Genomic DNA, 16,433 nt, shown 5'->3' with positions numbered 1-16,433 from the left:
AATGTGTCATGTAATTACTAGAAACAGTAATGGTTGTGAATCCATAAATGGCATCAATAAAAAATGTAAGAGTTCAAAATATTATCTTTTGACAGCTATCACATTTGGACTTCACAGAATACACGAAAAAATGGCTCTCTCTAGACTCTTCAGGAGGTATGTTCTCCCGTCTCCGATTGGTACCCGAAATGGGTCTCTGGTCCACCCATATGAGCTACGTGGTGGTGCTGGGCATAGATCCCTCTTCCTCTTTTGTCAACCTTTCGTTTCTTGCATTAATTGGGGGCATTTATTACTCTGACGAAGATTATATCCCAAATCTCAGATCAGAGGGTTTTTTTAACCCAATTAAATGCTTCTTACCCTTTCGGTACCCCCCAAAGTCGTTTTGCTTCTCCCTTAATTTAATTTTTCTCTTTAGCAAATCCGACTATCAAATCAATAACCAGTTTGCAAATCCTCTACTCTCTCTAAGAATGGCAGCCAGGAGGTGGATTTGTGATGATGGAGCTTGGGAGATTGGAATCGTTATGATGGCCAGCATTTTTCCAATAGAGGCTATGATCAGAAACTTCCCGAGATTTATCTATCGTAAGTTGGTCTTTTTTCTATATAAAGTAAGATTTAGGTTCTATTTTTGTTTATCTGCTTTCAAACTGTTTTCCTGTCTAAGTATTTTTTTTCTTAGTGTGTGTGTGTGTGAAAATGGATGCCCTTGGTTTCAATCCCCTCCAACCTCTGACTTTAACTTCTGATGAAAATACGGTTTATACTCTTGATGATCCTTCTTCTGAGACCTCCCAGGAAATTAAACTCCTTCTTAAGCTTTGTACTGTCAAACACTTTAGCCGCTTGTCTTTGATCAAAACTTTATCCCAAATATGGACTCCCAGTGTCGTTTCCCTGTTGTGGTGTCTGATCACTCTGAGGGTCTTTTTCTTGTCACCTTTGGCTGTGAAGGTGATAAGCGTAGGATTCTTGATGGCCAGCCATGGCATTTTGCCCAGAGTCTGACAATCTTTGTTGCGCCTGATTCCTCTTTTCCTATTACCCCGGACCAACTTCATTATGTGCCTTTCTGGGTTCAAATTTATGGCATTCCTTTTAGGTGTAAGTCGTTTGAATTGGCCAAACTTATTGCCACAGGGGTTGGGGACTTAATCCAAGTTGACAGTACTACTGTCAAAGATGGCACTGGGCCTTATTTGAGGGTCAGGTTTCTTTTGGATGTCAATAAGAAAATTCGGCGTGGCATTCATATTCGTTTCCTAAAGATGGGTAGGGAGTTCACTAAGTGGCTAGATTTTAAATACGAGCGACTGTCGGATTTCTATTTCTATTGTGGAAAACTTGATCATACTAAAAAATATTGTCATGCTTATCTGCAAAAGTGTGATGAGTCCCTTCTGCCACCCCTTGCCCTTATGATCTTCTCCTGCGTGGTAAAGAGAAGTTGTCTGAGAAACCTTTGCCTTTCCAATATCCTCATGCTCCTGCTATTACCATTGCTGATGTGGATATTTCTGACTTTCCTCAAGGTGGCCAAGTTGTGAATCCTTTTTTTTCAATTACTTTATGGGTTTCACCCCTCTTCTCAACTCTCATATGGCTTTGGTCTCTTATTTAAGTGCCCCCAGGAACTCTGCCAGTGTCATGATCCCTACTCCTGTTAATCCCAACCAGGGTCTGGTTTGTGGTTTTTTTAACCCTGTGTCTGTCCCTACTCCTTCTACTATTGTCAGCACTAGTCCTTCCATGTCTAATGATGGTCTGGTGGGTCAGGAGGGCCCTAGCTCTCTATCTCCGATGTATGCTCCAGGTTTCAGTTCGGTCTCCACTGACTCTATCATTGTGAGTGCAAACCACTCGGATTCTCATTCTGACTTTGGTAATGCTTCCCGTTCGTTGGCTGATGCTCTGCCCTCTCTGGTCCTGAGTCGATCTACCCTTGCTGCCCCCGTTTTTCAAGCTGAAGCTCCTAGGCAGGACCCTACCGTTAAAGGTAAGGGACTTGCTTGTGCTTCAGGTGTCAAAAGACCCTGCTTCCAGCCTTCTCAAGCAACTGTGGGAGGTTCCTTGAGGTCCATGCTCAAGCGTGCTCGGGGGGGGGGGGGGGAGGCTGAATTTGCTGAATCTTTGCCTTCGGATGCTGTTGAACAGGCGGGTGCTGCTGAGCACACCCGCCCAGAAAAATGAGTTTGATAAGTTGGAATGCTCAGGGGCTGGGGAACCCCCGAGCATTCAATCGACTCTCCCTCCTTGTCAAGAATCATAAGCCTACTTTACTTTTTTTGATGGAAACTAGATTGAAGCCCAACTCTGTTGATAGGTTTAAACGGGCTCTAGGTTTTGTTAATGGCTTTGAAGTCCGTAGGAAGTATTTTGGGGGAGGACTTCTTCTTTTGTGGGGGGATGATGTTGTAAATATTATTAATTACTCTACTAATCATATAGATTGTATTATTAATCTCTCTAGTAATTATATATGGCACCTTACTTTTTTCTATGGATCCCCTGTTACTCATCAAAAGCATATTACTTGGAAACTTTTACATAATATTTACTATAATGCTGCTAATCTTCCCTGGTTAGTTATTGGAGATTTTAACAGTTACCTTTCAAATTCTGATAAGTCTGGGGGTAGTTCTGCTGACGAGGCCTCTATGGACTGTTTTCATAACTTTCTTCATCAGTTTACTATGGCCCCTCTTTCCTATTCTGGGAATAAATTTACCTGGACAAATAAGACTATTCGTGAAAGACTTGATTGGGCTGTAGCCTCTGATTTTTGGTACGATTTTTTTCCTGAACATTCCTTGCATCATCTAGGCTTCTATGGGTCAGATCATAGAGTTCTTAAGCTAGTCTTAACCTCTTCTAACCCTCGAGCTAATCCTACTTCTGTTCATAAACATTTTAGGTTTGAGAATATTGGGTTAGAGGATCCCAGTTTCTATACCACGGTTGACACTGCTTGGAAGGAATGGTCTAATTCTCATCCTACTGGTAGCGGTTTCCATAGTTTCCTTGCTCAGCAAGACAATTGTGTCTCTGCTCTTAAGACTTGGAATAAGAAAAGCAACCATTCGTCTCAGTCCAGAATCTAGTTGTTGATGCAGGAAATCAATTACCTGCAAAATAAGGATACACTTACTAGGGGGATAATTTTAAACTTGCCCAGTTGCAATCTAGGTTAGATTCTTTGCTTTAGAAGGATGAAATCTATTGGAAGCAAAGGGCTAGAGTTCGATGGCTTAAGGCAGGTGATCGAAACACTAAATTTTTTCACAAACATGCCTCTTCTCGTAGGAAATCTAATCGAATCAAATACCTGAAAAATGATGAGGGGGTAGTGGTGAACACTCAAGAGGGCATTGCTGAGCTTGTCATCTCTTATTTCTCTGATCTCTTCTCCTCTCAAGGTAGTGACCTTGATGCTGCTATTGGGTTTTATGCCCTAAATAAAACTCATTTCAATATAATCAGATTTACTTATTAATATAGATCAGAAATAACATTTAATGTTGCATGGTTGACATGATTTATTTCATGATTATATGTACATAATGTATAAATTCATCTGAAACCCTTTTCACATACTTGATCCTCTTTATTGTGCTGTCAACACATTGGAAAGTAAACATGACTATGTGAATAAAGTTTCCTAGATTTATCAGACATAGGGTTTTACTGATATGATAATCTACAACAGAGTTTACTTGCATTGGGAGAAGTGCTATGTTCTTTCCAGAGTGTTGGTTAAAGTAAAGCTCAGGTTGGATGCATGGAGTATGCATCGGAAGGGACCGATATTGAACTTTGACTTAGATTTATTAAACTTGCCGTAATATCTATTCAAGTCAATATCGCCTAGTTGATCCTAGATCAAATGATCTTAATCCTGATATGATTAGGCTCAATCTCGAAAGGCTATTCGTGTTCTTTGATTTGTTAGTTAAGCCTACTTTTAGGTCAGGGTGATACGTACATTTTGGGAACACGGTAGTTCAATTGAGTGGGAGCGCTATCATAAACATGGAATCTATAGCTTCTATCTTGCGAATAGTAAGCAAAGGATGATCTCCTTCGAGCTTGACCAAACGAACATAAATGGTGGAGTACTCATTTGACATAAGCTGAAATATCATTTATACGGGGTCAAGTGTTTTAAGGAATAAACACATTGTAGGGTGTAACGGTAATTTAATCCCTTTACAGTGTAGATCATTCATATAGAGGATCATTGATCACATTAGGATTATAATAATGGATAACTAATGATGTGTCTATATGGTGGAACATATAGAGCATTCTATATAACTGAGAGTGCAATTCTAAGTTCTATGCGTGGATTCAACGAAGAATTAATGAGTTAGTGAATTTTAGTAATAAATTCTTGATCTACTTATTGGAAGCTCGGTTATATAGACCCATGGTCCCCGCACTAGTTGAGATAATATTGCTTGTAAGACTCATATAATTAGTTTTGATTAATCAATTATAACTCTCAATTTAGACTATGTCTATTTGTGAATTTTTCACTAAGTAAGGGCGAAATTGTAAAGAAAGAGTTTTAGGGGCATATTTGTTAATTATGATACTTTGTATGGTTCAATTAATAAATATGATAAATGACAATATTATTTAATAATTATTTATAGTTATTAAATAGTTAGAATTGGCATTTAAATAGTTAAATTTAAAAATTGGCGTTTTTGAGAAAATCAGATGCAGAATTGAGAAAACTGCAAAATCCAAGTAAGGCCCATTACTGTACATGGCCGACCACTTGGTTTAAATTTTAAACTGATATTTTCATTATTTTAATGCCAAATAATTCAAACCTAACCCTAGTGGAATGCTATAAATAGATAGTGAAGGCTTCAGGAAAATTACACTTAAATTTTCTACTTTTTTATTCAGAAAAAACTGAGCCTTCTCTCTCCCTATCTTTGGCCGAACCCACTCTCTCTCTCTTCCTCGTTGAGATTTCGAAATTCTTAGTGTATGAGTAGTGCCCACACACAGCAAGTGATACCTCAATCATAGTGAGGAAGATCGTGAAGAAAGACTTTCAGCAAAAGGAGTTTCAGCATCAAAGATTCAGAGAAAGAGATCCAGGTTCAGATATTGATAATGCTCTGCTACAGAAAGGAATCAAGGGCTAGATATCTGAACGGAAGGAGTCGTATTATTCCGCTGCAACCAATGTAAGGTTTACTAAACTTTATATGTGTTTATTTCATCGTTTTAGAAAGTTCATATTTAGGGTGTTAATCAACATACTTGTGAGTAGATCTAAGATCCTGGTAAAATAATTTCCAACAACTGGCCTCAGAGCCATGGTAATTGATTTACTTGCAAGAAATTTGGACTTTAAAACAATTGTTTGTTTTTTTTTGGATGGTATCATGTTGTATTGAGTGTTATTTGATGATTGATTGGTGTTTGTGAATTTTCGTTAAAAATAATTGAATATCTGTTTCTGGAATTATTTTTATTGGATAGTATGGAAAAAATTAAGCAAGTTACTTTTTTACAGAACTCAATTTCGATTTAATTTGAATTAGTTATGATTTTTTGAAGATTCGAAAAAATCGGAGTTGTGCTGAAATTTTCCTGCGATCGCGAAAACTGTCCGTACAGCTCACAATTTTTTCGTTTTTCTTCGATTTTTAATGCTTTTTCATGGAATTAACTTCCAATTTTTTGTGTAGTTCTATATTTATACTATTACTATTCCTAATTCAATTCTAATTATCATTATGAATTAATTTAATATTTTTTAAATTTACTTCAAGATATTAGTGTAATTTGAATTTAAAAATAGTTAGTATCTATCTTATTTGCTTAATAATCTATCTTATTTTTAAATTTAATCATATCTTATCTTATTTTTAAATTTAAGGTCAGATTTTAAATATTTTAAATTAAATCTTTTTTTTTTTTAAATAACTTGACCTTATTTAAATTTAATATAAGATAACTATAAGCATGTAATTTTAAAAAGATGTAAGATATTTTGCTAACTTTTAAATTTTGTTATTTTATTTATTTAAATTACATTTAAAATCTTAAAAAGATATTCATTTATCTTTTTTTTTTAATTTTTATTTATAAAATAACATTTAAATTTTAATAGTAGTTAGCAAATTTTGAAATGATATTCAGGTTGGCTGAAACCTAATTTTTCAAAATTGTAGGTTTAATTTTAAATTTAATTTTTTTTTAATTTCGAATTTTTCAAATTTTTTATTTAAATTTTCGATTTGTTTTCATTTAATTAATTATTTCCAAATTGATTATTTAATTTAAAATTAAATAAATCCTACATCCAACTATCCAGCTAACCTTGTTGCAGGAGTATGTGTTTTAGCTTGTTTGTAAGTTTTCAAAACCTATTATTACTTGATTGCAAATAGCCATGGTTACTTTTTGCCAGATCTAATGATCTGATGGCTCCCTTGGTCAAGTTAATAATTTGTAACAGGTATATTTACAATCTTCTTTCATCTGTGTATGACCTAGCAACATGATAGGACCCATCCAAAGTGTGCCTGTGTGAGCCTATGTGTTTAATTTCATTATAGATCCATATAGGTTAATGTTGCTAAATAAAATGTCATAGTTCTTGATAGATTTTATTTAGGCCCATTTAGTTTTTGGGCCTATTCAATTAATAACAGTTGTTCATTTTAAGGTTAAATTCCTCTCTTTTGGGCCTTGTGTGAGAGTTGGGAGCCATAGAAGTGGGTACGACATACTGAACCCAGCACCCCCTCACATGAACCACCCCAATTGTGAAGGCCCATTTGCCTGATTTGACTAACTGTACTAGGTTAATTAAACTAGTTTAACCTAATAAAATTGATTAGCAACATAATTAATTTCATTTATTTTGAAATTAATTTAAGAAAATTATAGTTTAAAGAATTTTTTATTCTAAGCTAAACTATATGTATTTTCTTGTATTTAATTAAATATAGAATTATAACCATCTAAATTCTTTCTAAAGCTTAATTTAAATTTTTCATTAAATATTCCTATTTAAGTTGATATTTAGTTATCTACAACTAACCAACTTAAATCTGAATATCTTTTGGATTTAAAATTTCAAAATTAAGTTGAGGAACTTTAGGCTTTGGTTATTAAGATTCTTTAGATATTTTTTAAGTTAATATGTTTTCGAATATTAACTTAAAATGGAATATTTTAGATATTTTTAAGTTAATATCTTTTCGAATATTAACTTAAAATGGAATATTTTCAAATTAAGTGGTTACAACTTAATTTTTGATATTTAATTAAATCTAAATTTGAAAATATTTAAGTTCTAGATTTTTTCTAATACAACTTAAATTAGATATTTTTTCAAATTTTGTGGAAAAGATACTTAGTCAAATAAGATATTTTTTCAAATTTTGTGGAAAAGATACTTAGTCAAATAAGATATTTTCTAGATAGTTATTTCTAGACTGCTTATTATTTCTAATATTAAAAAGGAAAATATTATACATTGTGAAATTAATTATTTATATTATTAATTTTGGTACAATTTATTTTAAGTATATTTTTCCTAGTATTAAACTAGAGATTAATAATTAAGCCTTCTCTACACTTAATTATTTATTTCTTGAATTTAATACATTTAATTAATTTGAAAATTAAATATCTAAGTTGATTTTCATCATCATACTTAAATATTTCTTTTTCATGACACTTAATTAAATAGAAAATTATTTTTAGTTGAAATTTATTTTTTCAACTAAATTTAAATAATTTTAAAAATATATTTTTCTTTATTTTATTAATCAAATTTCGAAATTGCATTTCTTAAATGCTGGAATTTTGAATTTTATTTGAAAAATAGATTAAAGTTGTAAATTATTTATTTTAATTTTGGACCAACTTAAATCAATGATTTTTTCATTTATTGATTAAATTAAAATAAATGAAGTAAAATGTATTTTATTAGAAATTTAATTAATTAGTCAAAGGAAAATCTAGATAGGTGATATTTTTGCTTGAAGTATTTTTCTAGTGTATTTAATTAAATAGAAAATTAATATTTAAGTTGATTTTCATCATCATACTTAAATATTTGAAATTTTTCTTATACATATTTAATTAAATAGGAAAATTATATTTTTTTGTTGTGAATTAGTTTTATTAATTAATTAATTTTGGGCCAACATTAAATTAGAATAATTTTTCCAGGATTTTTTTTTTATTTTAATATGCAATTTCGAAAATTGTATTTTTAAATACTTTAATTTTTTGAAATGCAATATATATTTATAGAAAAATTAAATTTGAGTTGTAAATTAATTTAAATTAATTTTGTAACAGCTTAAATTGAATATTTTTCTAAATATTTATTGGAAATTATTACTAAGATGGAAATAATTTATATTATTTCAATATCCATCTAAGTAAAATTTATAAATATTAAATTAAAATTTATGTTTAGAATTTTTCATTCTAAAATTGGAAATTTTAATTAAATAAATATATATTTTATAGATTAAATAAAGAGAATCAAAGAAAATACAACTCACTTTAAATAATGAGCTTTATTATTATTAAGATATTCGATCTCCATTGTTGGTCTTATAATAGTTAAATTTTTTCAATATAACCTCGAGACGCTAGATTCGTCCCCCTATGGATGGTTATACGTTGAACGCATTTAACACCGTAAGATTTTATTTGATAAGTGTTTTGTGAGTTTTTGTCTCTATTTAGACTCTCCCCTACGGTGACTACTTAGAGATAAACTCATAAAACATGAAACAATAGTGGAAGCTCATAAAATGAGAATAATTGACTCTCGCCTACCGGGACAACGTTGGATTCTTATTTTGATCGAATAAAAGGTTGCTAGAATGGTTTCTATTTTAGATGAGCTGACAACTCTATTCAATAAATGATACTTTGACTCTCGCCTACCGGGACACTGTATCAGTTTGTTGAAAACCTTGGAAATTATTTAGGATTGTATGTTTTAGTATTTTCACTAGTCATTCCTACTTGCTATATGTTTATAATTTCTGAATTGTGTATGAATTTATATTGAACCATGTTATTTTCTGTTATTAAGTTGTAGTTTAATTTTGAATCTTCATTGTTGGTCTAACATGTTTGTTTTTCTAATGAGATAAATCCCTAATGGATTTTCACAATTAGACATACATAATAGTGTAAGATCTCGAAAGATAAATATTGTATATGCAACATCTAGTTGTTCATCAATTGATGACACCTTAGACTAGTATTTTTACAATATGAAACAAGAAGACTACATAAATAAGATTACTTTGTCTTTCGCTAATCGAAGCATCGTTGAATTCTTATTTATAAACGAAATTATCCTAATTCCTCTTAGCTTATTCATTTCGAATTAGCTCAATAATATATCATTGGATGAATGGTCTATAAATCATTTCATGTCATTATATTTTCTCTTAAGAAATTAAATGACGCATATGATTATAATCCCGAAATTCTATTCCCAATTGATATAAATCCTCAATCTTAGAAATCTCCTACTTGTATGGGCAAATCTGACTTAGAGTTTATATTAGTAGTGCTGGTCCAAGATAGAATTACTCATTATATTTGGTATAAATTTAAGTCTTTGACTTTAATTTTAGATTCCAAACAGAAATATTCTTATATTTCTAATTCCAAAATAAAATACAGTTACACTTTCTCAAGTGTTTATATCCATCTTCTATTAATGGATTAAAACTGTGTGGAGTATGAGTTAGGTATTCTGTGACCAGGATCCACTTGCACTATTCTAAGAATTCTTTGATGTAACTAAACCTAAGTCATCAAAAGACACTACCATTTTTTTTAATCTATGGCATTTGTATCTTGTTCATAGTGGATTTGACAAGATCAATCTCTGCAAAGAGTTAATATGCATATATCTACTGAAAGTAGTTCGTCTCATTCGCAGATGGATGTACATTCAGGGGTGGATATGAGTTTTTCGTTGTATTCTTAAAACGATAACTCTAGATTATACCTTTTAGCAAGAAATTTGAAATGTTTGAAAAATTTCATTAATTTCTAGCAATGGTTAAAACTATTAAGGTAAGTGGTTAAAGATCTTGCGAACTGATAGGGGTGGAGAAATAGTTAGTAGATATGCAGTTCAAAGATCATTAAATTGATTTTTGAATTATATCCAAACTTACCTCCCCAGAAATTTCAAGTTGCATGTTGATGATTAGTTACTAGTCGGTTCCTAATTCCTTCTATGGTAATACAATCTCAGAATGATGTATGGTTGTATACTTAATGTAAATCATTACTAGATTCATGGATGACCTAATCAAAATCTTAAGAAAAGCTAGAACTATTAACCATGGTTTGTTAGCTATTCTAAGTGATTAGGGGTGGACCATCCCATAGTCAATAGATAAGAAAGTGTTTGTTCAAACAAATACTACTTTTCTAAGATAATGACTAAGTCTGAAAATAAAGTAGCAAATAAAGGAGATATTTAATTCTTGATTCCAAAAGTGTTCTATCATCTTATTTGACATATGATGATCCCACTGCCTCTGTTGTCTTGTCACAACCAAAGATGTTAATACCATTTAGTTTTCTTAGACATAATTCACGGTACCTTGTCGTAGTGGGAGAGTTTCTAGGAACTCACCTTCTCATGACTTGGGAGACACTAGTGATTAAAATCCATTGTGAGTTTAAACAAGTAATGGATTGTCAAGATAAGAAACTAAGAAGAAAGCCAAAGAAAACTATAGTTTGATCCATTCACATGGAGTAACCTAAAGTTTTCTATTACAAGGACATAAAAGAAAATTTTCGTTTATAAGTTCATTCAATGGACTTAACAAAACTTCCTGTTCCTAGGTTTGAGTTTATCTAAACCTATGGCTTGTGGTATACCTGGTAATTACTTACTCTAATGCAAGCAACTTACTTTAGTAAGATGCTGAAGCATTCTTTCAAATGGAAATCTATAGAAGCTTCACAACTTCTTAGGTATAAATTTTATTTATCTAACGAAAAGTCTTAACTATTCCAGAAAAGATAAAGCCATGAAAGAATTTCTTAAATCAACAGCGAGAGGTCTTAGATATGCTTTTGTATGCCTTAGACTAGACACCTGTTGTTGAATGGGAGTACTGAGTAGGTATCAGATTAGTCCAGGAGAAGAACATTGGAAGACAATCAAGTAAATCCTAAGATTAAGAAGAGGAACTATATGTTAGTCTATAAGGGTGTGTTTAAAACTCTTAGACTACACCACATCAGATTTCGAAATTTGCCTTTGTGCTAAAAAATTCTTTCTGATAAGATGGTGATTACTCTGGGGGTGGAATAGTGATTTTGGAGAAGTGTAAAAACCTATCTGAAGTCTCTAGGTCTACGAGAGAGGGACTGAATGTTAAAGTTGCAGGAAAGGTACTTATTCAGTCTAAGGAAAGTTCTATACATTTTTGGCATCATTCCAAATTGCCTTAACTACTAGTGTTAATTTCCTGATTAACCCAAAAGTAGTTGCCAAAGATATAGAATCCAGTATCCCAAGAGAGTAGACATATAGAGAGGAATTTCACATTATCAATGATTTTGTGATTAAAGGAAGAGTAATGGTGGAGAAAAGGTTGTGTTTAATTCAACCTTTCAGATCCTATTACGAGGAGTTTACTACTACTACTACACTTGATTTGTATATCAAGGTGTTGAGATTATTGAAACGCACTTTTTGTTTTATATTAGTGCAAGTGGGAGTTTGTTGGGTTTTATGCCCTAAATAAAACTCATTTCAATATAATCAGATTTACTTATTAATATAGATTAGAAATAACATTTAATGTTGCATGGTTGACATGATTTATTTCATGATTATATGTACATAATGTATAAATTCATCTGAAACCCTTTTCACATACTTGATCCTGTTTATTGTGCTGTCAACACATTAGAAAGTAAACATGACTATGTGAATAAAGTTTCCTAGATTTATCAGACATAGGGTTTTACTGATATGATAATCTACAACAAAGTTTACTTGCATTTGGAGAAGTGCTATGTTCTTTCCAGAGCATTGGTTAAAGTAAAGCTCAGGTTGGATGCATGGAGTATGCATCGGAAGGGACCGATATTGAACTTTGACTTAGATTTATTAAACCTACCGTAATATCTATTCAAGTCAATATCGCCTAGTTGATCCTAGATCAAATGATCTTAATCCTAATATGATTAGGCTCAATCTCGAGAGGCTATTCGTGTTCTTTGATTTGTTAGTTAAGCCTACTTTTAGGTCAGGGTGATACGTACATTTTGGGAACACGGTAGTGCAATTGAGTGGGAGCGCTATCATAAACATGGAATCTATAGCTTCTATCTGGCGAATATTAAGCAAAGGATGATCTCCTTCGAGCTTGACCAAACGAACATAAATGGTGGAGTACTCATTTGACATAAGCTGAAATATCATTTATACGGGGTCAAGTGTTTTAAGGAATAAATACATTGTAGGGTGTAACGGTAATTTAATCCCTTTACAGTGTAGATCATTCATATAGAGGATCATTGATCACATTAGGATTATAACAATCGATAACTAATGATGTGTCTATATGGTGGAACATATAGAGCATTCTATATACTGAGAGTGCAATTTTAAGTTCTATGCGTGGATTCAACGAAGAATTAATGAGTTAGTGAATTTTAGTAATAAATTCTTGATCTACTTATTGGAAGCTCGGTTATATAGACCCATGGTCCCTGCACTAGTTGAGATAATATTGCTTGTAAGACTCATATAATTAGTTTTGATTAATCAATTATAACTCTCAATTTAGACTATGTCTATTTGTGAATTTTTCACTAAGTAAGGGCGAAATTGTAAAGAAAGAGTTTTAGGGGCATATTTGTTAATTATGATACTTTGTATGGTTCAATTAATAAATATGACAAATGACAATATTATTTAATAATTATTTATAGTTATTAAATAGTTAGAATTGACATTTAAATGGTTGAATTTAAAAATTGGCGTTTTTGAGAATATCAGATGCATAATTGAGAAAACTGCAAAATCCAAGTAAGGCCCATTACTGTACATGGCCGGCCACTTGGTTTAAATTTTTAAACTGATATTTTCATTATTTTAATGCCAAATAATTCAAACCTAACCCTAGTGGAATGCTATAAATAGATAGTGAAGGCTTCAGGAAAATTACACTTAAATTTTCTACTTTTTCATTCAGAAAAAACTGAGCCTTCTCTCTCCTTATCTTTGGCCGAACCCACTCTCTCTCTCTTCCTCATTGAGATTTCGAAATTCTTAGTGTATGAGTAGTGCCCACACACAGCAAGTGATACCTCAATCATAGTGAGGAAGATCGTGAAGAAAGACTTTCAGCAAAAGGAGTTTCAGCATCAAAGATTCAGAGAAAGAGATCCAGGTTCAAATATTGATAATGCTCTGCTACAGAAAGGAATCAAGGGCTAGATATCTGAACGGAAGGAGTCATATGATTCCGCTACAACCAATGTAAGGTTTACTAAACTTTATATGTGTTTATTTCATCGTTTTAGAAAGTTCATATTTAGGGTGTTAATCAACATACTTGTGAGTAGATCTAAGATCATGGTAAAATAATTTCCAACAGCTGCTGCCTCCATTTTTGAGTCTTTGGGGCCAGGGCTTGATGAGCCTGAGATTACCTTCCTTGCTCAAGATTTTACTGCTGATGAAGTCAAAAGAGCTGTCTTCCAACTTTCTGGGGACAAAGCTGTTGGTTTAGATGGCCTCAATGCTTTTTTCTATCAAAAAAATTGGTCTGTTTTAGGGGCTGACTTCACTAAGGCTATTCTTGCTTGTCTGAATCAAGGAAGTTACTTCACTGAGATTAATTCTACCCTCATTGTTCTCATCCCTAAAAAACAACATGCAAATACTCTTAAAGATTTTCGACCCATTAGTCTTTGCACCACTCTTTATAAAGATATCTCGAAGATTCTGGCTAATCGTCTTAAAAAAGTCTTGGATAAAATCATTTCACCTTGTCAAAGTACGTTTGTGTCGGGTCATATTATCCAAGATAATATTCTTATTGCAAATGAGCTTGTGCATGCTATTAAAAATCGGACTGTGGGTACGCGGGGATGGGCTGCTTTAAAGCTAGATATGACTAAAGCTTTTGACCGTGTTGAATGGGATTTTTTGAGACACCATATGTTCCATTTTCATTTTCCTGTTCACTTTGTTTCCCTCATTTTCAGGTGCTTGACCACTGCTTCCATTTCTTTCTCTATAAATGGTCAAGTTCATGGGTCCCTTAAGCCCACTCGTGGCCTTCGACAGGGTGATCCCATTTCACCTTACCTTTTTATCCTTTGCTCTGAAGGTCTCTCTGCTCTCCTTCAAAATTTTCAGAATAGGGAGCTTCTGAGGGGTATTGCAATTTCTAGGCGGGCACCTTCTATTACTCACTTGCTGTTTGCTGATGACAGTTTTCTTTTTTGCACTGCTGACAAGCGTTCTTGTGAAACCCTGCATCATGCTTTATCTATCTATTCTAAAGCGTCAGGTCAGATGGTTAATTTTGCTAAATCCTCTATTTTATTCTCTCCTAATACCCGTACTGAGGTTAGGAGTCTCTTTTTCCAAACTTTTCAGTTGGAGGGTAGGGCTTTTATTACCACATATTTAGGGCTTCCTCAATGTCTCTCACGTGTTAAATATCCTGCCTTTACCTTCCTTAAGGATAAAGTGGCCACTATTTTTCATTCTTGGAATCATAAATGGTTCTCTAGGGCTGGGAAAGAAACTCTGATTAAGGCTGTCCTTCAAGCTATTCCATCATATGCCATGGCTTGCTATCGCATTCCTACAAAAATTTGTAAGGAAATCGAATCCCTGATCTCTAAGTTTTGGTGGGGCTCTTCTGCAGAGTCTCACAAGGTTCATTGGAAGAATTGGTCTAGTGTTTTCCAATCTAAATTTGTTGGGGGTTTGGGGTTCCGGTGTTTAACTCATTTTAATCAGGCTATGCTGGCCAAGCAAGCTTGGAGAATTTTTCAATACCCTGATTCGTTGTTATGTAGAGTTCTCAAAGCTCGGTATTTCCCCCATTCTTTTATTCTTGAGGCAGTTGTGGTCATAGGCCTTCTTTTTCTTGGAGAAGTATTTTGTGGGGATGTGACCTGCTTAAACAGGGTCTTATTAGGAAGGTGGGTAATGGGTTAAGTATTCGCACAATTGGGGATCATTGGTTTCCTGGCTGTCGTTTTAAGTCCTATTCCACTTCTGCTCCTCCTACTCAATCTCTTTCTTTTTTTCTTTCGCCTTCTGGGGATTGGGATAGGGGAAAGTTGATTGACTTTTTTGATGACTCTCTTGTGGAAGACATCTTGCAGGTCCCCATTTCTGGCCACCATTGCAATGATACTCTGATCTGGGGCCCGGATTAGTCAGGGCTTTTTACAGTAAAAACTGCTTACCATCTAGCTCTTCAGTCTTGGGATATGCCTACCTCCTCCTCTTTTGCTTCTAATAAATCTTTTTGGACCAAAATTTGGGCCTCCACAGCACCTCCTAAAATTAAACACCTCATTTGGCGTGCTCTTTCTCACTCTCTTCCTGTAGCCTCTTCTCTGTTTTTTAGACACATTATTACAAACCCTCTTTGCCCGGTTTGCCAGTTGCATTCAGAGATTGTTGAACATGCTATCCTTGGGTGTAATCATGCTAGAAAAGCTTGGAAACATTCCAAATTTTTTACCTTCTATACTAATCATAAGGATAGTAATTTTAGCTTATTTTTAGCCAGTGCTTTAGATGCCTATAATAAATTTGATTTGGCTCTATTATTTTGTTTTATTTGGTCAATCTGGAGTCAGAGAAATAATTTATTCCATAAGAAGGTAGGGCTCTCCTCATATCACCTTTTTGATTATGCTGCTAACTATTTACATGAGTATATTGATGCTAATGCTAAGCAGATGGTATTGTCTTCCCCTGCACTGCGTCAGAATCGGCGAGAGGTCCAGCTTCCTGCTGGGCAGTGGATTGTTTACACAGATGCGACATTAGATTTGGGCCATATGAAGCATAGTTATGGAGTTGTGGCTTTTGATAATGCAGGCTGTAGCAGAGCTGGTTTTATGGCCCCCTGTTCTGGTGTAGTTTCCCCTGAGGTTGCATAAGGCAAAGCAATCCTTGCAGCTATTAAGTGGATTCAAGCGATCTAGCTCCTTATTTTGACTATTGCCTCGGATTGCCAAAGTGTGGTTGATAAAATTTATAGCTCTTATTGTAATAACTCTGTTCTTAGTGATGTTGTTAATGGTCTTAGCAATTCATTGTTGTTCAGTCTTAATCTGTCTGTGCTTTATGTTCCAAGAGATTGTAATAAAACTGCTCACTCGCTTGCCAAGGT

General features: G+C 33.4%; 1 protein-coding gene across 1 annotated transcript; it reads left to right on the top strand.

The window, feature by feature from the left end:
• The first annotated feature begins 2,192 nt into the window (after positions 1 to 2,192).
• On the top strand, positions 2,193 to 16,200 carry LOC115710694 (uncharacterized). The gene is made up of 5 exons (XM_061112465.1): positions 2,193 to 3,088; positions 3,310 to 3,422; positions 13,662 to 15,151; positions 15,211 to 15,411; positions 15,511 to 16,200. The coding sequence occupies exons 1-5, from the start codon at positions 2,193 to 2,195 to the stop codon at positions 16,198 to 16,200; spliced, it is 3,390 nt and encodes a 1,129-aa protein (XP_060968448.1).
• Positions 16,201 to 16,433: the final 233 nt, after the last annotated feature.

This window comes from Cannabis sativa, chromosome 3 (genome assembly GCF_029168945.1).
Source record: "Cannabis sativa cultivar Pink pepper isolate KNU-18-1 chromosome 3, ASM2916894v1, whole genome shotgun sequence".
Classification (NCBI taxonomy): Eukaryota; Viridiplantae; Streptophyta; class Magnoliopsida; order Rosales; family Cannabaceae; genus Cannabis; species Cannabis sativa.
The sequence above is the reverse complement of the archived record's forward strand: the minus strand, read 5'-3'. Positions and strand labels throughout refer to the sequence as shown.

Bases quoted from the DNA above. Each gene is read 5' to 3' on its own strand.
- LOC115710694 (XM_061112465.1), top strand. From the start codon at position 2,193: ATGAGTTTGATAAGTTGGAATGCTCAGGGGCTGGGGAACCCCCGAGCA. The intron at 3,089-3,309 runs GTCTCAGTCCAG...CTCTTCTCGTAG, and splicing joins AATAAGAAAAGCAACCATTC to GAAATCTAATCGAATCAAAT. The intron at 15,412-15,510 runs GTCCCCATTTCT...CTAGCTCTTCAG, and splicing joins TTGTGGAAGACATCTTGCAG to TCTTGGGATATGCCTACCTC.